Here is a 27,875-nt window from a genome sequence, read left to right on the forward strand (position 1 = left end):
AAGGGGGATTTCATAAGTCTGGTCAATTTTTGCCTCAGTGCAAAAAGGTACTGCTAAGTACCGGGTTCAAACCCTGGTCCAGACGGGACAATTCTGTGTGGAGTTTGCATGTTTTGCATTCACATGGGTTTGCTATGGGTGCTCCGGTTTCCCCCCACCACCAAAACATACAATGTTAGATGCGCTTGTGTAAGTGCCCCTAGCCAAGGCACTGGCAAAAAAACTGGAGTTACCCGGGCGCTGCACTGCGCTTGCAGCTGCCTACTGCTCCTATGTATAGGATAGGTTAAATGCAGAGGATAAATCTAGTTTTAATGTATGTAAGAGCTGAGAAATGACAATAAAGGAATCTTATCTTATCTTTACAACTGTGTACAATTTCCTCATTAAATGTTTCACATATATAATTCGTTGAATATTCGGAGCTGTTACTGTGATGAAAACTGATCCCTTTTACATCAGAGACAGCTGTTGCTTTGGTGAAGTCATGTTCCTAACACCGTCGTGCGAGGAACTGTCAGAGGTGTGCAGTTGATTAAAATTTTACCCAGGGGATTATTGAGTTGGTATACCAAGTGCTTATGAGGTCAAGTGAGCAACAGCTTAGCTCAATAATCTTTAATTCCCTCTCTGATGGGCTTTTCTTGGCACTTTTCTCTACACACAACAGAGCTCCTTATATTTTAATGTCACTTGAAATTACCATGAGAAGCTTCCCTTTGAAAACTATATTTGATTTTGAAATAAATAATTATGAAAAGTATTAAAATTGTCTCCACCTTGGTATAAACGTCAACAAGGTGTAACCAAATGCAGCAATCTTTTAAAATATGTTTTATAACAGATTCTCCACTTCACTCTGAGAGGCTCCACTCTGTGTTTTGTTGTCATCTTGTGACAGTGTGAACATTTTTAAAAAGGTACATTTGGCTGCTTAAGTTTATACCCAGTGGCTCGGCCAGACAGCATCCATCCCATAGCCAGTTAGCTAGAACAGCAATACAGATAACATGCCCGTCGGTTAGTTCTGCTTAATGTTGTTCATCCAGGCCTGGGCAGTTGGAAAGTGTGGCTGGCTTTGACCTCCTTTACAGCTCTTCTAAAAGAGAGCGAGGGAGGAGGTAGGCAAGAGGGAAAATAAATGTTCTGCTGAGGAGGCCAGCCAACATTCCTACATCACTTCCTCCTCTAACATCTGGCAATGATCAGGGCAGGCAGAGAGAAAGAGAGGATCGTTCTCACTGGTTGGCTTAGTGTTCGTTTCCAGGCGTAGACAGAGAGGCATCACATTGCAAGACCGCCCAGTCAAGCTCATTCCCCCTACCAGCAAAGCAAAATGAAGCAAGATGGAGTGCATTTTTTTGATTCAGTGTATCCCTACCGATGTTTACACTTTGTCAGTGATTCTACTATCTTCCTTTATTGCTATATATGTTCTTCTCAGCTATTTATATCGTGTTGCAAAGAAATACATTGTATTTGTTTGCCTGCTTCTGTGAGTATAAATGAAAGATCCTTCTTTCTCAGGATGGCCTAGCTGTGTTGTGTCATCAGCAGTCAATCAGCAGTGAGCTACCTGGACCAGAGGTGTGTAATAGAACTCCCCCCCCCCCCAATATTTAAAACAACTTACTTACATTTGTATTGTCTTGTCACTGAGATAAACCAAAAGAATGGTCTTCAAACCGTGGGGCCACGCTTGCAAATTGTTTCTTTTCTAAAAATACTATTATTTAATTGACTTTTACATATTGCAAGGTTGACTCTGATAATGGAACAACAATGGTGCTTAGAACTTAATTGGTTATGCAAAGCAAGTGTTCCTGCTATTATTTTATATACAGTATAATTTTCAGAATATCCTAAACTCTTTCCGAATTTCTGTAGATGTGAGTTTGTTTAGATAATATACTTAGAGCAATTTTGATTATGAGAACTGTTCATCTCTGTTTATTGAACTACAGATTAGCTGACCTGCTTATTTGCTTTTGTCCCAATAGGTGGTACCCGAGGCAGCAGCAGGTTGCAGAGATGAGTGTGACCTCGTGGTTCCTGGTGAGCAGCGGGGGGACGCGCCACAGACTCCCCCGGGAAATGATCTTTGTTGGCCGGGATGATTGCGAACTCATGCTACAGGTGAGAACACATTACACACCAATTTCTCCACTGACAGCAGTTTCAAGAAACCAGAACGGGCAAGAGGTGTTTGTTGCATTTTCACCCTCTCTCCATCTTTCTGTAGCCAGCAATGGCTACAGAAAGATAGAGAGTAAGTTACTAATTTTTAAGGTAATATAACCAGAGAGCATACAGAGCCTGGCACTCATGGGGTTTTTCTCAGTGATATAAATAACCTGCTGACCTCACAGCAGTCTGTTTCATAAGCTAAATGTTTACTGAGTATGACTGAGCACACTACAAATGAGCCCTCAATGCTCATGCTGTTGCTTGTACAGTAGCAGGACATGTTTATACAGTATGTTATCTTGTGTGTGTGTGTGTGTGTGTGTGTGTGTGTGTGTGTGTGTGTGTGTGTGTGTGTGTGTGTGTTCTGACTGATTATCTGTGCAGCTGTACATACATCAAGCCCATGTGTATGCTCATGTGTACCTCTGGTCACTGCACTATTAATAGAAAGTGGGGCAGATACCTCCTGAGTTAGATCTTATCTGACTGAGTCGGTTGTAGTGGGTAAAAGGTGCATTCTCTGTTATGAGAAAATGACTACATGTTGAGAGAAGTTTTTACTGGTACCAGTGTCTGTGTAAGAGTCTGACTGTCAGGAAGACATTCAGGACCCTCACTGATATTTATAAATTTTTGCTGTGTTGTTGGAAATTAGCCTCACTTTTCAGATTGGCCTCTCTATCTTATAAAATCACTGTGGCTAATAATACCACATTAAATTAGATTTATTTCTAAGTTTCTGTTTTCTGTACAACACTTAGTAAACATGTTAAAATATTTTTTTAATTGTAGAATTATCGTTAGCTAAAATAAGTCATCAATAAATCATGCTCTATGCCTTATGGGCTTTCTGGGTTGAAGAGGCTGGAGCATAAACAGTATAATAGATAATAGTAGTAGAATAGCCTTTATTGTCATTGTATCATTAAAAACTTACAACGTAATTCAGAGTGCTACTCCTGTAAGGTGCCGCTAGTTAAACAAAAGAAACACATTCTCTCCACACATTCATTCATACATTACACACGATAATAAATAAATAGATACAATTAAGTTGTTAAAAACTGCATTGAGAAATTGCACATGAAGAATATTGGACACTGGTTTAAAAACATGGGTTTTTGTCCGTTCAGAGTTCTGATAGCTGTGGGGAAAAAGCTGTTTGAGTCTGTTAGTCCAGGTTTTGAGTGATCTGTAGCGCTTCCAAGAGGGAAGCAAGTCAAATAGGTGGTGTAGTGGTATATAGGTGAGTAAAGTCTTTGGTGATGGTTGAGGCTCTGCTAAGGTAACAAATGCTGGCAATGTCTTCCAGGGAAGGACAGCCCATTATTGTTTGTGCTGTATTTATTCTGTAAAACAGAATTCTAAAATAAATAAAAGTCCCATTTATTTTTAATCCAAGTGCACAGTATGGTGACCTTTTTTACTCAAAACTTTCATTTTCAATTTAGAAATTGGCTTCACCCTGCAAAGTAACTTTAAGCTGATCATCTGTGAAACAGTTTAGAAGCCTTAAAATAGTCTGTGTGGTAGAACCTAGTTTTATTTATTTATTTCGATTTAAAACCTTATGTAGGGCTGCATATTTATCAGGCTAAATATATTCAAAACAAACAATTTCCTATAGTATTATTCGGTGGTTTTAGAGTCTGAATTTTATGAATAGACACAGAAAAACTATTAGGTAATAGGGTTTTATATGTTGATGTTCCTATGTTTCCGGTAAGTCTATTAATGATGTTGCTCACACAGTCTGAAAGAGGACATGGAAATATACTGAAACACAACTTCTCTGTGCCCTACAAGTGTCACTAAGACAGGAACTTGCATACATAAAACTTGCTGTTCTGGAGCTTTTGATCATATCACACAATCTCCAGTTGTCATAGAGTTGCAGAGGTGCTCGCATTTGCACTTTTTTGATTATAGGACTTCTTGTGTTCTCTATGGGGTCCTTTTTTCTTGTGGTGAGTTAGTTTAGTTAACCAATGTCTCCAAGGTCAAGAATGAACTAGGGCTGCAACTAACGATTATTTTCATAGTCGATTAATCCGTTGATTATTTTCTCGATTAATCAATTAGTTGTTTGATCTATAAAAATGTAAAAACATGGTGAAAAATGTGGATCAGTGTTTCCCAAAGCCTAAGATGATGTCTTGTTTTGTCCAAAACTCAAAGATATTCAGTTTACTGTCACAGAGGAGAGAAGAAACTAGAAAATATTCACATTTAAGAAGCTGGAATCAGAGAAATCTTATTTGTTTTTAATACAAAAATGACTCAAACTGATTAATCGATTATCAAAATAGTTGGCGATTAATTTAATAGTTTACAACTAATTGATTAATCGATTCATTGTGGCACCTCTAGAATGAACTTTCAATACTTCTTCATTTACGACAACACTTCACAGTTATAGAGTTGACCTTTCAGTTTGCTAATTGCAGAGTTGGTATTAGTTTTCCTTCTGGCCTAAATCCTCTCACAGTCGTGTTCTTTGATGAGGAAACTTCAAGCGACAAGTAATAAGGGTCATTTACAGAAGCATGTCGAGTTGTAAGAGATCTGTTTTTTTTTTTTGTTTCAAATACTTCCTCTAATATGTCTCCAATGACCTGAGGGTCTACTGCTCCTGTGTGTGTGTGTGTGTGTGTGTGTGTGTGTGTGTGTGTGTGTGTGTGTGTGTGTGTGTGTGTGTGTGTGTGTGTGTGTGTGTGTGTGTGTGTGTGTGTGTTCTGGTATTCATACCCTTGTGATGTCTTTGGAATGATAGAAAGATAAGAGAAATCTTCCAAATTGAGGAATTTCTTTTGGTTTTTGTGTGCCACTTTGTATAGCTGCTTACAGTTGTCCCCCATGTGACTGCTTTAATGAGCCAAGGCCTCATCACATGGCGAAAGGTTAAGGGCTGCTTGTGTCATGCACCAAATAAAACACACACACACACACACACACACACACACACACACACACACACACACACACACACACACACACAAACAGAATATTAAACTTCAAATGATTGTATGTCAGAGAATTATTGCACTGTTACTTACTGATACTTATTGAGATATTGAAAAAGAGAAGGAGTGTAATATGTACAGAAACAGTCTGCATAATGCCAATCTGAATCTTATAAATAGTCAGTGAGGCTATTACAGTTTTTGCCAGTTGCTTACACACTGAAATCAAAAGTATTACACAATTATCAAAATCTTACACTAAAGATGTGCACCGCTATAAGCACAATGTCAGCCTCACATTGTTTGCAAAACAATACACACAGTGATTTGCGAAACATTAAACACACTTGTATACATTAAACACAGAAGTATATCATGATGTCACTTCCTTGCAATTCCAACGCACTCAAATTACCACACCTATGAGCCAATAGGTGTGGTAACACAGCCATCAGGTGCGCAAACATATGATTGTTTAATTGTAGACACACCATTCAGGTTTAAGAACACAAAAAATGCAGCAGGTAAGTGTAATACTTTCTTTTTCTTTTTTTTCACTGTAATTGTAACCTGTACTGGATACAGTATTTTATGTTTGTCTGTTGTTTGCTGAGCTAACAATGTTATGCACTCTACTGTAGTACTGTAGCATGAAAACTGGGCCATGTTTTGTTGTAATTCTCCATGCTGACTGATTTGGGTATGGAGAGAAATTTATATATGAGGAAATTATATTTTCCTCATTCTGCAGCATTGGTCTTTTGTAGTGTTTGGGGAACTTATTGTACAGTATATTTGCACATCCTATGTGTACTTCATTTACAAGTATAATTGCTAAAAGTGTTTTAGGTTAGCAACAGCAGTGTGAAACTGGTTCAAACTGAATTAATTAATTTTGAATTGGTTGTGCTAATTGTGTTTAGTTTTTAAAAAAACGGTCCCTGTTTTCAAATAGTGCTTAAGCAATAAAAAAAAAACCTGTAGGACTTTATCTGTCTCTCTTATAACCTCTGGCTCGTAGCTCAACTCATCTGCGTGTGTTTGTTTTCTTGTTTCCTTGATGATTCAAATTTGCCTCATGTCTTTATCTCTTCCTCTTCTTGTTATTATTTAGTGCATTTCTCTTTCACTCTCTTTACAAGATTAATATGTGTTAACTCCTTAAAGCTTTTTGGGAAATTTTCTGTATCTGCTCATTTTGAACACTTCATTTTCACTTCAGATTTATTTACTTTGCTCACTTTTTTATATTATGTCGAGCTACTCCACATCTGTATTCTAAGTGTCTTTGCACACATTTTGTTGGTCAGCACTGCAGCATACAGCATGAGTCTGCTCTATCCTGCGGTGTGAGGTACAACAAGCCGCTCAGTTCGTTTCTATCCTGTTTGATCTAGCCTAATCTCACTAACGTAATCTGTTTGACGGTTGGAGTTGCTTGCCTTGGCCAACACTTCAGCCATTTTCTTCAATTTTTATTTCAGCATGAGGATGCAGTCCAGTTGTCTGCAATTAGGTTATAGGAAAGATTCATATATGAATTTATTTGAGATCCAGCTCCCAGAATCATGTCATTGACTTCAGCACAATAATAAGTTATTCTTGCCTAAATCTCACTGTGCAAATTTACTTACATTCTGGTTTTGATCTTATTTATTTTCACTCCCATGCTGTTAAAAGTGTGTGATTCAGGAATGAGACAAAGTGGCTTAGCACAGTTAATGGATTTGTTAGACGGACTTGTGTTAATACATATTCACTCCTCAATCAGATATTATTACTGTGTTTGGCCACCGTTGGAAAAAATGAAAGCTGACATTTTAAATGCAGTCACTCCAAATAATGAGCTTATCACTGAGAAATGTACCGTACACTGAAACATCAGGCAAGCAGCTGCAAACACAGCACACACAGCAGAAATCACCAAAATTAAATAGGATCTGCTAAATGCCATTATAAAAGCAAATAGTTTCAGGACAAGGTGTCACTTTGTTTCTTGTATTTTATTCAAGCGCCTTGTCTGAAGGGCGTTCTAACAGACATTTGGAGACTGCAGCAATTTGCTCATCAGTCAATTTCAATGCATAGCCTAAATCTAGATATGTTTTGGAATATGTGACATTGTTACATGAGAGGGATATTTGCCAAATTCCATAATACATTTCTATCTGAGGCTAACATCATCCTTTTTTTTCACCATACAGAAGGTTGCAGTGTTTGTACTGGAAACTATTTAGGCTCAAAACACCTGAACGCAGAAAAATCAATACCTTCACCTCCAGTCCTTCATTGCTCCCCTGTTCTCCTTTTGTGTGTGTGTGTGTGTGTGTGTGTGTGTGTGTGTGTGTGTGTGTGTGTGTGTGTGTGTGTGTGTGTGTGTGTGTGTGTGTGTGTGTGTGTGCGTGCGTGCGTGCGTGCAGCTGTGAAGGTGTACGTTGTGTGCAGTGTTAGAGACATTGAAATACCTGCTGATAAGGCTTCTAGTTGATATACTTGTAGATATCATACATAGTAACATTGAGGCTCAGTATCAGAAATACATTCTTGACATTGGATGCTCATACCTCTGCAAAGATGTAACAGCACAGTCTGCTCCAGTCACACTCAGTCCTCCAATGGTTTGTGTAAGAAAACGTTGCTATTTTATTATAGTTATAGCACAGGTGCCCACATAAGCATTGTGAAGACATTTTGAAGAAGAGCAGCACAGATGAAAAGTTACCTCTGGGTTAATCCTTCATGTTTGTGTATGTTTTTGTTTGAAGTCCCGCAGCGTGGATAAACAGCATGCAGTCATCAACTACGAGGCTGGGACAGACGAACACAAGGTCAAGGACCTGGGCAGCCTGAATGGGGTGAGTACGCAAATAGAAATATGCAAAACAGAGAGAGGTTAGGACAGATAAAATGACAAGAAAGAACAAATTGGAAGAGATAAGAGAATGAGTTCAACCAGCTGAAGGGGCTTTAGAGGGAGATGGATAGGGATTGCAAAGATAGAGAGAAATCAAGAGATAGAGAAGAAAAAAAACAAGTAGAGGTCCTGAAGGGTCAGAGGTTAACTTGTTTTCTGGCAGTCAATAGGACCTTCTATTTTACCACTGCTAATCAATCTACCTGTCAATGAGGATTTGTATCAGGGCTGAGGTCAATAGGAATCTAATCCTAATTATGCAAATCACAATTTTAGGGCACAATCTTTGATCTAAATATAAACAAAGGGCAACTAAAAAAAATCAGTGTTGGAATTCAGTGTGTAGAGGTCTCTGTTGGATGTAAAAGGTATTTTGGGAAATGTAGTAAATGATTGACTGAAGCTGATGTAGATTAAGCTGGCTGGGGAATAAAGGATACAAATGTACACTATACATTTCATCGCTGTACATAACATAATACATAATAAATCCAAACATACTGTATATATGTAACTTTAAAGGTAATTCTGTATCATAACCTTAAGAAACACAAATGTTTACTGTTGCCACATGCTGTTAGTCATGTGTAGTGATTAGCACTCAGTCATAGCCCACCAGATTGGACACATATGCAGAACCTCCCTGACATCCTCTCCAGCTCTCAGACAGGAAGCCAGAGTCAGAGCCACTTCCTGCTGTGTCATTAACCACCAGCTTCTTTGGCTGGATTCAGAGGATGTTTTCTCCTGCTGAGTCAGTGGATATATACAGATTTGCCACAATGGTGAGTAAAAAGCTGTGTTTGGGCAGTGCCACCATTTACTGTCTTACTGGAGGTGTTTCATTGCTGGTTTGTAAAGCTGTCATGAACTCATCTCACTAGAGAGAAGACTGGAATGTTTTATTGCAACAGCAGTGCACGTATGATAGAATTTCATTTGCAGTTCAGTGAAACCTGATCTATCTCAGAGCTGCATACAGTAGTAGAAGGAGGGGTGAAATGGGGGAAAGGAAGAGATAGGAAAGAAAACAGCAAGGGAAAGATGCGAATTGTCATGCCTAGGCCTTTAGTGCAGACTTCTTTCAAGACCTTCCAGCAGCAGCTGATTCAACTGTTCAACATGGCGTCATGCATATTAGAACCTTACCCAGTAATATTAAACTCACATGTGGTCCCAAGTGTCTGGCAGCAAGAGTTTCTTTTACTGTTACAGCTTCAAAAACCCTGAAACCAGGAAAAAATATCTGACTAACATTTAAGCAAGAGTTGATATTTATTTTTTTCAAGCAAAAATGCCCACTTCTTCCAGCTTCTCAATTGTAAGTATTTGCTTTTTGGGTCATATATTTGAATATACTATCTTTGGGGTCTGGACTTGACAAAAAAAAACATGTTAAAATGTTGCTGTGGAAAACTGTTGAAACTATTATTGGCATTTGTTTTCATATTTTCTATCTAATAGACAAAACAATTAACTTAGAAAATAATTAGCAGATTAATCGATGATGAACATAATTGTTAGCTTCAACCCTAATTTCCACTTGCACACACGCACAGACGCTCCCATGCGTGACACAACTGTGAACCAGCTTAAGCAGATGTCTGTTTGTGGTGATATCTTCTTTATTGTTACTTTTAATTTAAATCTTGGTTTTTGTCTTGCCTTTTCCTTCCCCCTGCAGACCTTTGTAAATGATGTCCGCATCCAGGAGCAGATGTACATCACTCTGAAGTTGGAGGACAAGCTGAGGTTTGGATATGATATCCTTTCACTTTTCTGATCTTTTAATTATTATATTAGTTATTACCAACATGCCAAATGTTTTACTGTACTATTTGAAGATAGTAGAATTTACAGTAAATGGTTTCATGCATCTGTGTATGAAGTGTGTGTGTGTGTGTGTGTGTGTGTGTGTGTGTGTGTGTGTGTGTGTGTGTGTGTGTGGGCATATATCATAATGTGCTATTGTGACCAGTATTTCCTTAACCTGTCCGTCTCACATACCAACCTGTTCACGGTGGTGAGAGGAGAGCTCACTGTGCCTGAGGAGGCTCTAAAGGTAGGATCACACACACAAGCTGTGCCCTAACAAACACTGTCAAGTATCAATGTTCACCATGATACACAGTTGTATAATACTACTTAAATCACAAAGTATTTTTTTCTTTTCTTTACCTCTCTTAAGCATGAAAAGTTCACCAGCGGCCTCCAGCTCAGCAAGAAACCGTCCAACAGTGAAACCACTACCACCAAAACCACAAGCAAGTCCCCCTCTAAGACCCCAACAAAGACTCTGAAGTCCCCCAGTAGCAGCACCGCAAGGCCAACAGAGAGTAAAGCAACAGATGGGGTCACTTCCTCCGAAGAGCCACCAGCTAAACCTTTGGACACTCACAAAGCAGAGGAGAGGATAGGAGGTGAGAGACAGATTTTAGAGGAAATTGAGACAATATAAGACATTTGAAGCCGTCTTAGAAATTGTAGCTTATTTCAATCAGGAGAGACTTCATTGCAGATATGCAAAGGTTTATTTGTATATATACTTATATGAACTGTACAGAGTCTTTGGAGATTAGACTCCATTGTTATAAAATAACTTTTAAAGGGGTAGAGAAGCCAAGACATATCCCCCCGATGGAGTCTAGACACTGGTGGTGGTGGTGAAGGAGCCCGAAGACTGGAGCGAAGGAGTCGATGGGAGCGGTCTAGTGGAGGAAGACCCAGGGTGCCATGGGTGATGATGACTGGAGGTGGAAGGGGAGGAGGAGGGTTGCACTCTTTGCCTGAGATGACAGCTGACAGCACCAGAGAGGAACAGATTTAAAGCAGGGATGTAATGCTGTGGTTGGCTCTTGAAATTCATGGCCAATTCTGATTGGTTTAACTGAAAAGTGAACGCCTCGAACCAGCTGATCAGTTTTAGGAAGATAGAGAGAGGTTATGAAGTTTGGAAATCTTCCTGAAAGAATTTACGCTGAGCTTCATTAGTGTCTGTCGTGCATTGTTAGTACCTAATATTTTTTAATTAAGGAAATTTGCTGTGTTGATTTGGTCTACTGTTTACACTCTTTCCTCAAAATTCAGATTAGTATGTGGATACATTTCATGGTCCACATTTGTACAACACACAACATTACAATTTACATCACATATGTTCTTTTAAGCTGTGTTTAAGCAGGGTGGGGGGGCAAATTTATCCTGTAGAAACACATTTTCAGTGTTGTAATATTAACTGTGGTGGGTTTTTATTTCAGGCCAGTAGGGGGTGGACGTGGTCACCAGGGAAAGGGCTTTGACCACCACCAACATGCAGTCACACTGTTTCAACATAAAGGCAGTTTAGGTCTAAGGATTTCCCTTTTAATTGACATCACTGACCAGGATGGGGTGCTAGCACCAGTCCTGGTTAAGCTTCAGATGTTGAAACAAGGCCACATGGGGCTTGTGTTATTGCACAGATTAAGCAGTAACAGGGTCAGAGTGCCTGCATAATGCAAACCCATATGTCAGCGGCACTACTTTTCTTAACATGCAGTAGCATTCACGTACATTTGCACATTTGGAAAACAAGCATGCACATACGGTGTTTCATGTCTCTCCATCTGCTGCTTATGTTTTTAATGACACCCTCTCTGTGGTTCTGTGGATGTAATCCTGCAGTGTTACTACTGTAATACCAGGCCTCACCCAGATATTATACCTCATAGTGAGCATACATTCATTAGCTATTATATAGAAGGCCTCTTTCTAACTGCATGCAATTTGGCACACAGCATCCATAATTACCTGCATATAGTATACTGTGATTAAACAACAAGTTAAAATAGCTCAGGATAAGTGGTACTTAAAGGAAATTAAGGTAAAGGAAATGGATCAAGCAGGAAGAAGTCAACACATGAGGAGACTTCCTAAGCTGCAACATCACTGATTCAAATCCAGCTGGAGACCTTTGTTGCATGTCTTTCCCTTCTCTCTCTCAACTATGTTTCCTGTCTCTTCTCTACTGTGCTGTCCAGTTAAAAAAAAAAAGTACTGCAGGATGTTCGTCCCATGTCAGCTTTCATTCTAATGGGGGCAGAAAGGCAAACAGAAAGTCCCTCTTTCATTTGAACTGTGTGTTTGTCAGAGAGAGAGAGAGAGAGAGAGAGAGAGAGAGAGTGTGTGTGTGTCCATCCTGCTGGCTAAAGTTCTGAAAATAGGTCAGTGGTGCAAAACCCAACTAGAGGGGAATTAATGCACCAACACACACTTATACACAGAGCAGCTGGGTTCACTTTGTGTCATCCTGATACAATAAACAGCCTTATGTTGACAGGACCAGAGTATGCGAAATGCGTAATAAACAGTTTAAATTTGACAGGCCTCAGTTAAAGCTACATTAAAATGTCTGCATCTGTGCATCTGTTTCAGGGGATATTACAGCTCTGCCTCGTGGGACCCCCCTGTACGGTCAGCCGTCTTGGTGGGGGGATGGGGATGCAGATGATGAGAACTCCTTCAAACAGGAAACCAAGTCATCCAGCAAAAAACATGACAGCTCCATTTCAGGTAGGAGGTATTCGTATTTTTACCTTCTAACTACCGTCATCACTACACTTCAAACATGCAATGCAAAAAAATGATGATACATCAGGGGTGTAAATGAAAGAAAGCTGGTTGATTGTCAAATGCATCTGTATCTGTCACATTTGACCGTTTTTTTAATAGTTTGTACAGGATAAGAGAAGTTTACACTGCACATAAAGTAGAAAGTTAATTGTTGTAAAGAGTTAAATGTTGTAAAAAAGATAATTATAAAGTTCATATATGAACCACAAAATGCAGATTTCATACAGAATGTGATGTAATACTGAAGTGTTTAATTTTATTGTAGCTACAGTATGTATGGTGTGATGAATCAGTACACTTCATCACACCATATTTGCAGTAGTTTGTGTGGAAAGTTCCAAATTCCATTTCACGTCTTTGTATTTTCAGCAAAAAGAATTTTGTTTTACTTTGCGGTAGGAATATATTACTGTATGCTATAAGTGAAACAGTAGCTTGATCTTAATGCCCTCTAGCTCAGTTTATTGGCTCTGTGTTGAAAGTGTAATGGCCAGCCAGACTGTGTTTGTGTGTGTAACAATGCATGTATAACTGCACACAAAGGCTTTTTCAGAGCCTGTGTATGTCTGTTTGCCTACAATATATGCGTGTATACAGTAGTGACCGTTGGACTGGGGGGATCCTGTTAACTGGTGCTGGATAGTCAGAGTAACAGGATTAGAGGCTATGCCAATAGTAAAACAGCTCAGCGATACAAAATCAGTCTGTGCCAGTCTGGTTTGTGTGTACCAGAGCAGTCAGAAGGAGTGGGGGGAGGTTAATCATAAACAAACACTGGTCCAGACTGAAGCATCCTTAAATCTCTCGCCACATCTGGATGGATAGTCTGGGAGCGGCTTTGCCAGCCAGAGAAGGAATACTTTTTTTCAGCTCTTTTAACAATCGGTTAGAAATAATTTCTGTGTTAAACCATGCAGATTTTGCTGTGGATTTGGCAAAATTAGGCGAATGGGATTAGCTACTTCAGTCATGGAAGTGGGTGAGTGGAAGGCATTTTGCCCTCTTGGAGCGTTGCATTTTTTGAAGTCCTGAATGAATGTTTTGATGTTGGATTTGTTGATAACCAATATATGTAAATATCTTATTGTCTATCACTGTAGCCATATCATGTTTCTCTTAATATTGTGAAACATGGCACACAGCTTTGTTTACTTAACACCACATAGGAATTGCCAAGTCAGACTTCTTCTATAACTATTTCTGAAATACACCACAGTGTATTTATGTAGGTTACATGGATCTCAGCATCAAAAGCAGATCTAATCAGTGTACATATCTTTAAAAGAAAAGGTGTGAGCACGACCTCTTTATCTGCTTTAACAAATTGTTAACATCAGATATACAGTAGCAGGGGAGTGGAAGTGAAAGAGAGATGTGGGGAAGGAAGCGATTTTGTTTGAGTGTGTTTTTTGTTGCATGCATGTGAACGTCAGTTAAGTTCAGTGTTTGTCCTTTTCTCCTTCCCAGTGAATAGGCTGTGTTGTCAGAGCCCCTACCCCCTTCCTTATTGTCACTCAAGCTGATTGAGTTACGCCATTGCACAAGCTCCCCCATTCCTACCAACACACACAAACACACTCATGCACACAGCATTCAAACAGACCTCTCTCTCACTCCAGTACTACAGCGATCATTAGCTAACCACTCTAATTCTCCGGTAAGTATTACTCTCAAATCCACTACTTACTTCAGCTAATGGAGCTGGTAAAGGGCTGTCGATTTGAATCAATTACCTGTGGCTCTTTTAAGAAGTATTTGCTCAGTTAACTCTCTGTAGCTCTTACATTAGTTGTTCATTAGAATGTAAAATGAAAAGTCAGAAGCATTGCAGGTTATAAACCGTTTTGCCACTGTTATTTAAAGTCTGTCAAACAGGAGATGCCTTTTGTTAGTGTGTTGATTGGCCATATATTCCAGGGTCAGTAATCTGTAATGCTGAATCTGTTGCCATCTTTATCTATGTATATAGTAGTCTTTAATGGGAAAAACATTAAAGCTGATTCTATAAAGCCTAGGTTTTGCACGTTTATTGTATGCCAACAAAAAAGAAATCCTGCAGCACAGTCAGCATTTGTTTAAACTGTATGGTCTTTACATGAATGGCATTAAACTCTTTCATGAAATGCTTAACTTCACAGAAATTACTAGATGCATCCCAGACAAGCCATGTGATTTATGGTGACATCAGTGGAAACTCTGATAGTATTCACACTTATTTATTAACATGTGTGAGATACAGGAAGTTTAGTCAGTTCTTCATAATTTCAAGAAAGGAGCAAATGGAGATACAGTACTTAATACTGTCTGCTTTACATGTTTATTTTTAACTTGTCTTGTTTGCATGGTACTTCATTATCAGTTAGGTCATTGGATCTCAAGCATCATTCAACATATTTGCTCTCAAGATCCTAATATATGCATTAACTTTAAATCCATGTTGTAAATCTTCCTAAACTTGCAGAGCAGCTTATGCTGGCAACCACAGATCTTGTTTCAAAGACGAGTCCATAGAATTCAGTTTGTCACTTCCTTAAACGGCACCATCATATTTATAGAATATATTATTTATGAGAAATTCACTCACTTTGTTTATTGTTATTGTATTCTGCAAAGTACACTTCTGCATCTTGTTTCTTTTGCCAATTGCCATATGTTCCTACATTTGCTCCCCAACATGAAGCAGATGGCCCCTCTAATTTCTGAAAGTATCATTTATCATATTAAGATCCAGCAGAGGCTCTGTTTGTTAATATGAACAGATGAGAAAATTAAGTGCTCCATATTGAGAGTCCCCCAAAGAGCTGCACTAGCAATTCTTATCCTGAGTGACTTATATGACTTGTGTGTGTTTGTGTGTATGTATGTCTATATAAGAGACAGACAGAGACAGAACTCGTGTGCATGTCTTTGTAGTAGTTTATAGGGCTGCATCCTCCCCCAGAAGGAGACAGTAATTCTGATAAATGGTGAGACCCACTTGCTGAATAGGGGACTATGATTGAATTGGTCCATTGTTGGCCTAGCTTGACCTTTCTCTTATAACTTTTGATAATTAATCCTATTATTCATCTCTCACTGTGACATTGAAGCATCGTATGTTATTTTATTAAAGTATTAAATGTTAAATATTTAGATAGAAGCTATGACGGACTGCATCCCCTCCTGTACAATATCAGTGAAAATGAACTGAACTGATGAAAATTGTTCTAATGACAACTTTTAAGTTGTAAGAATGATTGAAAGATTGATCTGAGCATCACGTTTATAAAAATGTTGCTCATTTTAAATCATTAACCACAGTAACATCTTTATGTGCTTTTTAACCTCAGACAGCAAAGAGGCACGTCGAGGGGAGAAAGCTAAAGAGGACGGCCTTCATGCGGCCACCGCCCATGATTCCAGTTACTTTGAGATGCCTACCAAGGAGGGTCACATCAGCAATAACGGCATCCATGAGATTCCCACCAAGGACACAGAGGACACCACCACTCACACCAATGCAGGTGAAGTATACAATTTACAATTTAATTTATTCTGATATATGGTAAATAAAAGTGATCTCTTTGAGAGTTTGAAGGGGATGTAAGGTTATAGTGTCTGTGTTAACAGTTAAGAACTACAGATAGTAAACCACTACTACATTAATTTGTGACATTGGTACAATTTGTATATTCACAGTATAATGATTGTGAACATTTGAGTCCTATCAAGTTGGCCTTTGTGAGAAATGTGTTATAATCAGAAACAGAAAACAGGAAGTGGCCACTGTTTGTCTAGCATAAACCAAGTAGCAATCATTCTGCAACAGAAGCTGTCAGCTGATGTCATCACATTTGGATAAAAATACAATAAATGTATATTTCCATAATTAGATTATACCAAGTAGTCAGAGTCATACATAATTGTTTGTGCTTCACCCAGAATCACTATAGTTAGTAATACTTACTGTCTGACACTCACTGACAGTAGCAAAACTGCAATGCCTGCTCCACAGCTCAAGGTCACGCCTCCTTCACCATAGAGTTTGACAACACTTCTCCAGGGAAAGTCACTATTAAAGACCATGTGTCAAAGTTCACACCCGACCACCACAGATCTCGCTCCAAAAAGAGTGGAGCAGGAAGTGCAGGAGCAGGAGGGAGGGACTTGAGCACACTGCAAGCCGCTATGATGGCATCAGAGAGCAAGGTGGCTGATTGGCTGGCCCAGAACGACCCCACTCTTGTGCGCAGTGAGTCAACGGAGGACGACAGCAAGAGCATCAAGAGCGATGTGCCAGTTCATCTCAAAAGGCTAAAAGGTGAAGGTTGTATTCTGTTAACATTTCTGTGTGTGGATTGTGTAAATGTTTTGTTGTACTGTTTGTTTTCTGGTTCTCTACTTCTTCCTTGTAGTTTCTTCTTCCCTCCTTTCTCTCACGGAAGATTCTTATTTACACTGTCTCAATTTTCTATTTGTCTCTTCCTATACTACGTGAAGACTGGGTTATTCTTTGTTAGGAGCAGCCAAGCCAGGGGATTAGCAGCTAGCAGATAGAAACATTTAAACCCCTATCTACTGCTTTGACATCCAATAACAAGGCTTTACATGAGTAGCATAGTACATTGGTTTTCACTTTTCACCATTTACTGACATACAGTATTATCCAGTGAGGAGCACATACTCTACTGATACACTCCTTTATGGCATGTCTGACTACAAGAGCTTTAAATGTGGCTTTTGGTTGGATTTTTTCTTTTGCATTGTCAGTAGGGCTGGGTACTGAATTCAATACTTTTTAGGCACCGACCGAATTGCTTCTTTACTATCGAGTATCGAAAAATGCCTCGTCATTCAATCCCCAATTTCAATACCTTAGGAGTAAATCTAATCAGCATCGGTGAGCCAATAAGCATGCAGCATGCGTCTACCAAGATCTAATACTGCTGGTGATTGGCTGTCTAACATATCGTAGAGACACACAGGAAAATCTCTACATTACACACAGAGATGGGGCTCACTTAGTATGAGCTGAAAAATAATTAAAAAGATTTGTGCCGAAATGTTGTAATTCCTTTTAGTTAAAATGGATTTTATAAAATTGCTATCGAAAAAAGTATCGTTCAGGAACCGGTATCAAAGTCACGGTATTGGTATCGGTACTGGTATCGAACATTTTTGAACGCAGCTCTAATTGTCAGTATGAACATCTAAATCTTCACTGTTTACCTCTGTGGGCTTGTTGCTATGTATCCTTGGGTAAGGTTTGAGATTACTATGGCTGTAAATTGCATGCTTCTCTGCTATTCTTTGTTGCCTTTACCTGCAAGCAGCCAACTGCTGAGTAGGCTCCTGCTGCCAGGGGGTTATGTGAGAAGGCCAAGGCTATGCTAGGCTTTGTACTGCCAGTTAAGAGATGATGCTAAGCTAGGCTAGGGTAGACTGCATGCTGGTCGTGAGTTAATTACATTTTTGCCAATTTATGATGTGTAGGGGAAGGATCAGCAGACAGGAGCTGATGAAAATGGAAATCTGTGACGCAGGAGTGGAAGGCAGGGAAGCTAATTCATTAGATGGAGTTAGTACTACATGCATGTCAACTGGCTGACAGAATGGCTCAGCTGATGGATGATTATGTTACTAACTGACTGCTAGACACTGCAGTTTTTGCAAGTTGAAGCTATGGCCGATTGATACTTGATGTGCTGGCCCTTGATATTTCAGTACCTGAAAAAAGAGAGGGGAATCAGACAAGAGCAAGGAATGGGCTGTGGTTGTGACATGAGTTAAGGGAGGAATACCAAGAATAACTGTAGAACACAGATAGGGGTGAAAAGGTGGGTGGAGTGAGAAGGAGAAGAGAGAGGGAGAGGACAAAGAGGGATGAATAGATGGCATGTGGACAGCTGGATAGAAAACTATTGATGCCGGCTGTGGATATGTGACGCAAAAACAAGTATAGCGGGAAGATGGTGTGGAAGGCGGGAGAACCACACTGTTACGCTGAGAGGAGCATTTGCAGCAATAACAGCAAAAGTGATTGGACAAAGAAAGACAGGAAGGAGAGAGGGAGAGAGGCTTGTTGCCTGGACTGCAGTGAAAGCGGAAAGGGAGGCAGCGAACGGAGAAGAGAGCAGTTTTTGGTAGATAGTTGTTATAGTAACAGTGATGCAAATGATGGCAGGGAAAGAGACAATACAGATATACATTTACAAATAGCAAAAACTAGCAGTGAACATCTCTTTGTGTGTGTGTGTGTGTGTGTATGTGTGTGTGTGTGTGTGTGTGTGTGTGCGCGCGCGCGCGTGCGTGTGAAGGCTGCAGGAGCATGTGTGAGAAACGCATTTCAGTGCTGACGAAGGGCGTGTGTGAAGCACGTGCTGCTCGCATGTGGATTTGTGTAGCTGAAATCCATTGTGTCTGTTTGTTGCATGTGTGTGTGTTTGAGACATGCTCAGCACTGTTCTGCAGACAAGCAGTGTAGCATGTGCGAAGAGAGGCATGTGTGATGCTGCTTAGGGTGTGTCGTTCAGGTACTAGGCAGAGAGAGAAGCAGAGGTTTAGCGAGGAAATTGAAAGGAGGCAACTAAGCCAAAGCTTTTGATTTGTAAGCATCAAGGTAAGTCTTTCTCTTCTTGCTGTAAGGAGCAATGTTGAGGATACATCTTTATACTTTAACTATTGTGTTTGTGTTATTGTAACATCTGCAAATCTGTGCGTTTTGTGATTCGTTTTGCGAGTTGTGATTGCAAGATTATTTCTTTTGTGATTTTGATTCATGATGAGTACTTCATGTACAATTGATATTAATTTGCAGTAGTAGCTTAACATATAGGGGTTGAACTTAAATATTGCGTATGCATATTATACTGTAGTATATGCTCTTATACAGCACAATTCTATGTATGTTTAGGCTTGTATGTTTGCTTGTCTGTGACTGTGCATGCATGTAAAGTAAGTGCATCCTTGTGTCTGATGCTCAGTTGTGTCCGTGTGCGTGTAGCCCGTGGCGGAGACAGAGTCCAGCTCCCCTGTGAGTCATGGCGGGACAAGCGGGGCAGAGCACTGGACTCTCACAGATATACCTCTGTTCTCCTCTGGCGCTGCCAACTGCTTCTTTGTCCGGGGCACACAGCATGAAAGACCTGCCTCTCTCTGTCAGCTTATCTGCTGATCTGCTCAAGCTACTGTAACGCTCTGCTGCTTTCCTCTCTCATTCCATTTATGCTGTTCTTCTTTTTAATGAAATGTATGCTTTATTAAATCTCAAAGAGTGATAAAAGACAAGATGGAGAAGGTGGATGGTGGAATGTGACAAATGAGCTGACTCTGAAATATGCCCAAGGCTACAGAGCTATTGTGATACCCCAATGTAGAAACAGTACCCAAAGGAGCACTCAGCATTTTAATATCTTTTTTTAAAGAAAGCAGCAGAACCTGAGATATCTTGACATTTAGTCCCTAGTATGGGTCAAGCTCCAAAAATATTGAATCCTACTACAGTTCCAATAATGCAACTCCATATTGTCTTTAATTAGACTTTCCCTGTCTTCTCCACACCCTCTTCACCCCCATTTGTAACACAGGTTTTCTTTTATAAATGTCAAGTTTCCAAGGCTGAATCAAGATAACCCTCTGTGACATTACTATGACATCTCCTCCACAGCTACAGAGGACATAATACAACTGCTTTATCAGGCCGAGCAGTACTAATTATGACAAGTAAACTCAACTGTTCCTCATGTATAAAGCCATTGGAGTGCCCCCTGATACATTGCCTTTGTCTACATTGGACCAATGTCGCACCTTGCCAATTGTTGTTGTCATTCTCCAATGTGCAATATCTAAACAATTATCCATAACTTTAATACAGATGCATACTATCTATAATTTGACGTTCAGGGCAGATCACAGTAAAGATAAATCCAGAAATAAAGACATCAGAGCATCAGACTAACTCAAAGTCACCATGGCTGGACAGTTCCGCAGGCAAACCACTATAGTCCACTCAGCCATGGAAGAACGTTGTCCTCTTTTCCTCATGGAGGAAACATCACCACTTGGTTTTAAATGAATTCCAATAAACGTTACAAAGTATAAGCATTATATTTTGTAAATATATGAGCTCACACTATATAGGATGCTAAAATGTATTGATTTAATTAATCTGCTGGGTAGATGTAGACTCTAGATGATGGAGTAATGCTGTAGTATGAATATATATTTTTATAACAGTTTATTTTTTGCATTTATTAGTTGGGAGAAAGCATGAGAAAAATGATAGGGTATATGCTTTTGCCAGGATCCAAACCTGTGCGATGAGTTATGAAAGAGATGTGTGAAGTGGAAGTGTTTTCTGATGGTCACCCACAACCATACACACTCTTATCCAGCTTCATACTCTGCTTCCCCCTCCATGTTCTCCTCCTCCTCTCCCCCTTGTTGCTCTCTCTCACTGGTAGTAGGCAGGGCCAGTGACCGTGTGAGTGGCATATCTGGATTAGCGTGGCACACTGCCTTCGCACAAAACTGAGACGACATGCAGATTCAACCCCGACTGATCAAAATGTAGAAATAGCAGTAATGTGGTAGGTAAACCAGGCATGGTGAACTTAGGGTCTGTTTTAACTGTTGGATGATTAGATTGAGGCCACAGCTGAAAGTTCATAGTTAATTGAGGCTCTAATGGTAGGCAAACATTTGTTTCTTGTTACGGTATCTACAATGGGTGTGCTCTCAGGAAGATGTGGTTCTCTGCTGTGGTCTACATGGGACTGTTTTTCATCTTCTTGGTTGCTTAATTTAAGTAGACATCTGAACAGCCACACACATTGTTGTCCTGCACATTTTACAATACTGCTGTATTGTATATTTATGGATGCACAACAGCTGTTGTATGTTACTATGTTACTGTTGTGTGCACATGTTATGATATGAATTTAAGAATGTTATTTATCAGTTGTTTTTCAGTTGACGTATTTATACCATGTCATGTGGAATACTGTCATAGAAAACTAGTGTATGTATTTTTTCCCACCAAGCATTTGTTGTTGAAAATTAAGAATGGTAATAACTCAACTGTGTTCTCTCTTATGTGTGTCCTGATAGGCAGCAAGCATGATGATGGCACCCAAAGTGACTCAGAGAATGGACTGGGCCTTCGTTTTGCCAACCGCCGTCACGCCCTCGAGGAACGCCTAAAAGCAGCACACGGACACGTGGGAGCAGGAGGGGGGAACATAACTGTGAGCGGATCCAAAACAAGTGGCAGCCGCACTGCCTTCATGATCGAGTTCTATGACGAGGAAAACCATCGCAAACGCCGGTCGTATTCATTTTCCCAGACTGCACCGCTGCAAGGGATAGGAGCTGGTGGGGAGGGACTGTTTCCCCAGCCTCCCTCTCACCCCAAGGTGTTCAGCATTTCCACCTCTGCTACTACAGCCTCAGACTCAGGTAATGAAACTTCATGTCAAATATCTTCTGATAAACATACTTCTATAAACAGTCGTGTGTGTTTCTTAAAGAAAATGTGGATTTTAAAGAGAGAGAGAGAAATTCATGAGATTATGTCCAAGACAACTTAATGGTTCCATCATGTTTTGTTTAAAAGTATTTCTATTTGCATGAAAAGTAAAACTAAACTAAACTTTATGTGTAAATCTGCAGAAGTCGCTGTAAACCTGTAATCAGGGGCTGTTGTCATTCATTCCCAACTATTGATGTCACATATAATAATAGTTGTGAACTTTGGATAAAATCAGTTACTACAGTTTACAGTATACTACAGTACACTTGTCTCTGTACGTCTGTTTTGGGTAACAGCTTTATTTCTGCTCTACACTTTGTAACGTGTAGGAAAGGTCCCAGCTCCGATACCGGCTACAGTGACTGCAGGTGCCCCTACGGCTGCACGTGTCCTTCTCAAGCAGCGGTCAGAGGACCCGAGTATCGGTCGCAGCTCAGCCAGTACCGGGCTGGCGACAGGCAGCCCCACCAGCCCCAGTGAGGACGCCTCGGTCGTGGGGAGAGGAGGGGGAACTGCTGGAGGGGAGGCAGAGGACGACCACAGCGATAAGGGGACCTACACCATCGAACTGGAGAACAGGAATGCAGAGGAAGAGGAGGCCAGGCGCATGATAGACAAGGTAGGAGTGTTCAGAGATGTTAGCAACTATCTGCACCATTTAGCATCATTTCTGTTTCTCTACCTCAACCATGAGAATCATTTGTCCTGACTGCAACATCTTAATTCTGGCACGAGGAGATGCATTTGGAATGTTACCAAAATTATTGAAAGATTGGACATTTTCTGTTGATTACTTTTTGCAGTTTAGATAATAGACTACAGATGAGAAACAGAGAGATTTTCTCTTTTTTTCATGTTGCTATACAAAGAGGACACTTATATTATGAATTTACTCCATAAACACTACCACCAGTTTGTAATAAAAAACACTTTGCTGAGCCCATCTGCTCTGCATTTGAAGCTCATTCCCAGAGATGTGAGCAGCCACACACATTATACACTGTACTACACAACACTGTAGTATTGTACTGCATCCTCCAGCTCTGTATTCTGTTGCAATGTTACTGCTGTACATATTATGATATGGATGTAAGACTATTTACTAATATCACATTAATGCAATCACACATTGTGATTGTTCACATTCTTTATGTAGTTAGATAACTGGCTGTAGTTGAGTAGACTTAAGTAGACTGTAAACTGCATGGAGCTGGGTCATTTTGTCTGATTTGTAATTTATAAAACATTTCTATCGTTTGAGTTTATTCAATACAATCATCTTAAAAGCCACTATAGTTTGCTATAAACAGCAACATAATGCAACTCCCTTTGAATCTCATGCCCAGAGAAGGGCTTTGGAGATTAACAAAAATGGATCTATAACACTAAGTTTGCAAGTTCAAATGAACTATTATTTCTTTTTTACTGTTAGGTCTTTACATTCAGATCACTCTAATCACCCCCAAAAAAACAAAAACATCTGCCTTCTTTGATTTTTTTGTGACCATAAAAGTAGCGGGCCGAATGACCACAGCATCATTTAAACTTACTCTGCAGTAACTCTAAAGAGAAGAATTTGACCAAGCACAAACCGACCAGAGCAAGGTTAATTGTCTCTTTATTGCCTGCTTTGTTGGCACTTTTAGGGTTAGCAAGTCCTTTGAGACTGGTTTGTGCTGTTGCCACGAAAACAAAGCTGTCATCTCTCAGTTGCCTCGCTTGACCACCACTCCATCCTCTGTCCCATTGGTAGACCTAATGCTTCTGTAATAGCCCGTGGAGACTTGTTCCATCAAGCACTGACCTGATTTGTTAAATGATGCCCCGGAGAGGCTGAAAAGCCATCATCTGTTTCTTACTTCCGCCCCTGTTCTGTGGCACTGCAGTCTTTTATGGTCACAGAAAACATGTCGGATAGGAGCAAAGCAACAAACTTAGAAAGAGATGGTTTAATAATAGTTTCAGAGTGAGAAACTGAAAATAGTGGGAAAGCTTGGCTCAGTGGGTAGAGCAGGCGCACATATACTTAGAGGTTTATACCTCAACACAGAGGTCAAGGGTTCAAGTCCACCCTGTGACGATTTCCTGCATGTCTTCCCCCTTTCTCATCAATTAAAGGTGGAAAAGCCCCCCAAAAAAATTGTGGAAAAGCTAACTTTTCTTTTGACCATCATTACAAGTAAAGTATAAATTAAAAAGACTTCCTTAAATAGCTACAACAAAAGCAAGTAGTGCTAAAACTTTCTAGACAAGGTTCACTGGGCTCTTTCATTGCCACCTACCAGTATTCAGAAGTTGGGACTTATTTATAGGAAGTTAAGTTGTTGCCAATAAAGGTTTATTACATAGACATAATTGAAACCTTACTAAATGACATCTTAAAGAGGCACATATCCCTGTAAGCGTTGTATACAGGAGTTATCTTAAGAGGAGCAGTGATTATAATTAGCGGGGTGTGGTTCTAGTCAGTGTTAGTCTGAGTGCATTACATTCAAAACTGGAAGTGTTGTTATGCTAATTCCTGTAATTAACTGACACACTAATTGGCACACTGCTCACAGTCTGTCCGCTCTCCTTTTCTCTACCCCTTTTGTAAAGTGTGTGTGTGTGTGTGTGTGTGTGTGTGTGTGTGTGTGTGTGTGTGTGTGTGTGTGTGTGTGTGTATCTGATTTCTGTTCGTTGCCATGGTATTCAACGATCAAGTGCAGATTGGTGCTTTAATTCAACAGCATCTTCTTCTGTCTGTTCAGTTCATTTTGTTCATCAAGAGAACTGAAGAATAATATTACCATAGTGTGCTACAGTACTTATATGCTAAGGATGCATACAGAGACAAACTAATCGGAAAGTATGACAATACATACATACATAATGCCGTAAGACTTGCATGCATTATACAAAATACATATACAATTTGTCAGCTTTTGTTTCCTCTTGCTTTTTCAAACATTTGTAGGTGTTTGGTGTCCAGCAGAACCAGGACTCCTCTAGTCTGTCAGATCTGAAAGGAGAAGGAAAAGGAAAGGAGACAGGAGGAGGAGGAGAGACGGGGAAAGAGGTAGAAAAACTGCACGTTAACAGCTTATTTATCTTTGACTTTCATTTTGTTCCTTTTTGGTTCACATTTGGTTCCCCCTTGTTGTCCCTCTCTTTCTCTGCTTGTCTTTCTCTACCTCTCCTCATATGTTCACCTATACACAAGTGTTCATTGCTACAATAATGATGTTGACCACTCATTCTTTGTGAATGGTTATGTAAATCCCATTGTAAAAAATGACAATGTTTCATTATGCCTCTCAGACCAGGCTGAGCTTCATAGTGTGAGTCAAAGTCACTCCCATGGCTTGACAGTTCTACTCCCCTAGCCTGTTCATGGGAGCAGGCTAGTCCTCCCTGAGACTGACCTAGATCATACATGTGGAGAGACATGCTCGGCCCTCAAGGCAATTTCATAGGAGGGAGCATTTTTTATCAAGTCTTTTATGCCATTTAGCTAGATGTCTCTAGTAAAATGAGAAGCAATTGTTAATCTTTTCTTAAAACCTTCTTGTACGATGACGGTGGTGTTGGTGTGGCAGATTAAAGCTTCAAGCAGACATATTTTGATATCCAAGTAAAATTGCAAGAAGAGAGAATTTTTCTTAATACCACACCCTTCATTCCTACAAACTAAATACTTCATCCATCATCATGTAATCTCACTCATGATCTGCCCTGTATATTTTGTGCCACAAACAATTGACTGAACTGCTCTTTTTTCTTACTCCTGTTTCCTACTCTCTTGTTACCCCACCCCCCTCTTGTGTCCCCTCAGGCTCTTCCTAGCGACTCGAGTTGGGTCTCTGAGTGGGCCAGTCTAGCTGCCAATCATACCAGGACAGACCCAGAGGGCTCAGGAGCAGAAACAGCTGCCTTCCTCCACAAAGAGAGAGGTACACAGTCACTGGATTCTCAGAGAATGCATAAGCCTAAATGAAATGTTGAGCTGAAGTAGAGAGTTTTTAAATACAATACATTTTCCCTTAAAAGCATATACAGTACAAAGCAGCACTAAGAATCACTTGAATGTGCTTTTAATTTATGTGGAGAAAAAAAATCTTGAATCTCAGTTAAATTTGTCTTTTGTATTTTAGGAACTGATGCCTTTGAGTCAGGTGCCTCCCTCAGCAGAGGTGAATCCTCCTCCAGTCTGACTGACCGTAAGCGCAGGACCCTCCCCCAGCTCCCTGTGGATGATCCCCGGGCTAAATCCAGCACCAAAGCTCTTGGACTGAGGTCCGAGATTGGGGAGAAACAGGACACTGAACCCCAGGAGAAAGAGAACAAGGGAGACGGGGAGTCCCCGACTCCCATGAGGGACAGTGACATGACCAGTAAACGTAAACAAAGCTCCACCTCCTCTCCATCCAAGGCTCCTGTCCGGTCCTCTGGCAGCACTGAGCGGAGGAAGAAGTCTGAGGAGAGGAAAGGAGGAGGAGGAGGAGGAGGAGCAGGAGAAGTAGGAGAGAAGTCTGGGAAGCCTCTAGTGCGCCAGGGCAGCTTCACAATTGAGAAGCCCAGCACTAATGTCCCTGCAGAGCTCATCCCACGCATCAATAGAGGCGGCAATGGGCGCGAGCGCAGTGACTCTGTGGGCAGCATGGATACTGCTACGCTCCTGAAGGACACTGAAGCTGTCATGGCATTCCTGGAGGCCAAACTAAGAGATGAAAACAAACTAGACCAGAAAAGTGGTAAAACTGGCGTCCCTCCTCGGACTGACTCCATCTCTCCTGAGTCAGATGTTGACACGGCCAGCACAGCTAGTCATGTGGCTGGAGAGGCAGAGAGAAAAACAATAGCTGGCGGCGAACATAAACCACGTTCCTTCAGCAGCATGCACCGGGAGAAGAGCAATATGAGCACAGTTTCCAGGACCAGTGTCTCTAACGCAAGTGCCCGTGACCGCTTGGAGAGGAAGACTAAAACAAGAACTGTGGAGGCAAGCCGGACTGATGCGCGGCGCTCTGTTCAGCCATCCTCTGCCTCCTCCAGAGCACGCCAGCCTTCTCTGGATCTCACTGATGATGACCAGACATCTTCCTTCCCCATCTCTGACATCCTCTCCTCAGACCAGGAGACCTACTCTGGACCTTTGGGGCGCTCAGCACACGGACGTGGCTCAGATGATGTTCTTCATTCCAAACTTGATAGTCGGTCTGCTAAAACCTCCAAAACCAGGAGCAGTGTCCAGGCAGCCACAACCTCCTCTCTGAGCAAGCAGGCATCATTGCCTCAGCCACGGCCCACAAGAGCCTCCCTTCTTCGCCGCGCCCGGCTGGGGGATACCTCTGACACGGATCTAGCTGATGCAGACAGGGTGTCTGTGGCTTCTGAGGTGTCCACCACCAGCTCCACCTCGAGGCCGCCATCTGGTCGAAAGGGACCGTCACGACTTGACATGCTGGCTCAGCCGCGTAGGACCCGTCTGGGCTCCATCTCAGCTCGCAGTGACTCAGAGTGTACAGTGACGCGGAGCTCCACCTCTTCACCCCGTCTGTCAGCTGAGACTGCTCTGCGTCTGGGCCTGCGCTCATCAACACCAACAGAGAACAGACTGACACCCAGGATGAGGGCCAACAGCGTATCCAAACTGAATGAGGTCAAGAGTAAAACCACTACATCTGGATACTGTTCGCCCACAGGTGAGCAC

The 27,875-nt window shown here is 40.8% G+C and overlaps 1 protein-coding gene across 14 annotated transcripts in view; it reads left to right on the top strand.

The window, feature by feature from the left end:
* cep170aa (centrosomal protein 170Aa) overlaps positions 1-27,875 on the top strand; it is a 48,501-nt gene that overhangs the window by 14,041 nt on the left and 6,585 nt on the right. For 6 of the 14 annotated variants that reach the window (XM_078273348.1, XM_078273352.1, XM_078273347.1 and 3 more), the window contains exons 2-16: positions 1,528-1,587; positions 2,001-2,136; positions 7,916-8,005; positions 8,724-8,849; positions 9,749-9,827; positions 10,068-10,126; positions 10,253-10,484; positions 12,478-12,615; positions 16,005-16,178; positions 16,670-16,981; positions 21,763-22,110; positions 22,513-22,802; positions 25,140-25,241; positions 25,998-26,115; positions 26,317-27,867. In XM_078273348.1, coding sequence (XP_078129474.1) covers positions 2,032-2,136; positions 7,916-8,005; positions 8,724-8,849; positions 9,749-9,827; positions 10,068-10,126; positions 10,253-10,484; positions 12,478-12,615; positions 16,005-16,178; positions 16,670-16,981; positions 21,763-22,110; positions 22,513-22,802; positions 25,140-25,241; positions 25,998-26,115; positions 26,317-27,867 — 3,724 coding nt within the window. In that variant the 5' untranslated portion in view covers positions 1,528-1,587; positions 2,001-2,031. Of the gene's footprint in view, positions 1-1,527; positions 1,588-2,000; positions 2,137-5,586; positions 5,675-7,915; positions 8,006-8,723; positions 8,850-9,748; positions 9,828-10,067; positions 10,127-10,252; positions 10,485-12,477; positions 12,616-14,222; positions 14,333-16,004; positions 16,179-16,669; positions 16,982-21,762; positions 22,111-22,512; positions 22,803-25,139; positions 25,242-25,997; positions 26,116-26,316; positions 27,868-27,875 lie in introns of those variants that run through there. The other 8 variants (XM_078273356.1, XM_078273361.1, XM_078273360.1 and 5 more) reach the window with 6 other exon arrangements.

This window comes from Sander vitreus, chromosome 17, assembly GCF_031162955.1.
Source record: "Sander vitreus isolate 19-12246 chromosome 17, sanVit1, whole genome shotgun sequence".
NCBI classification, from domain to species: domain Eukaryota; kingdom Metazoa; phylum Chordata; class Actinopteri; order Perciformes; family Percidae; genus Sander; species Sander vitreus.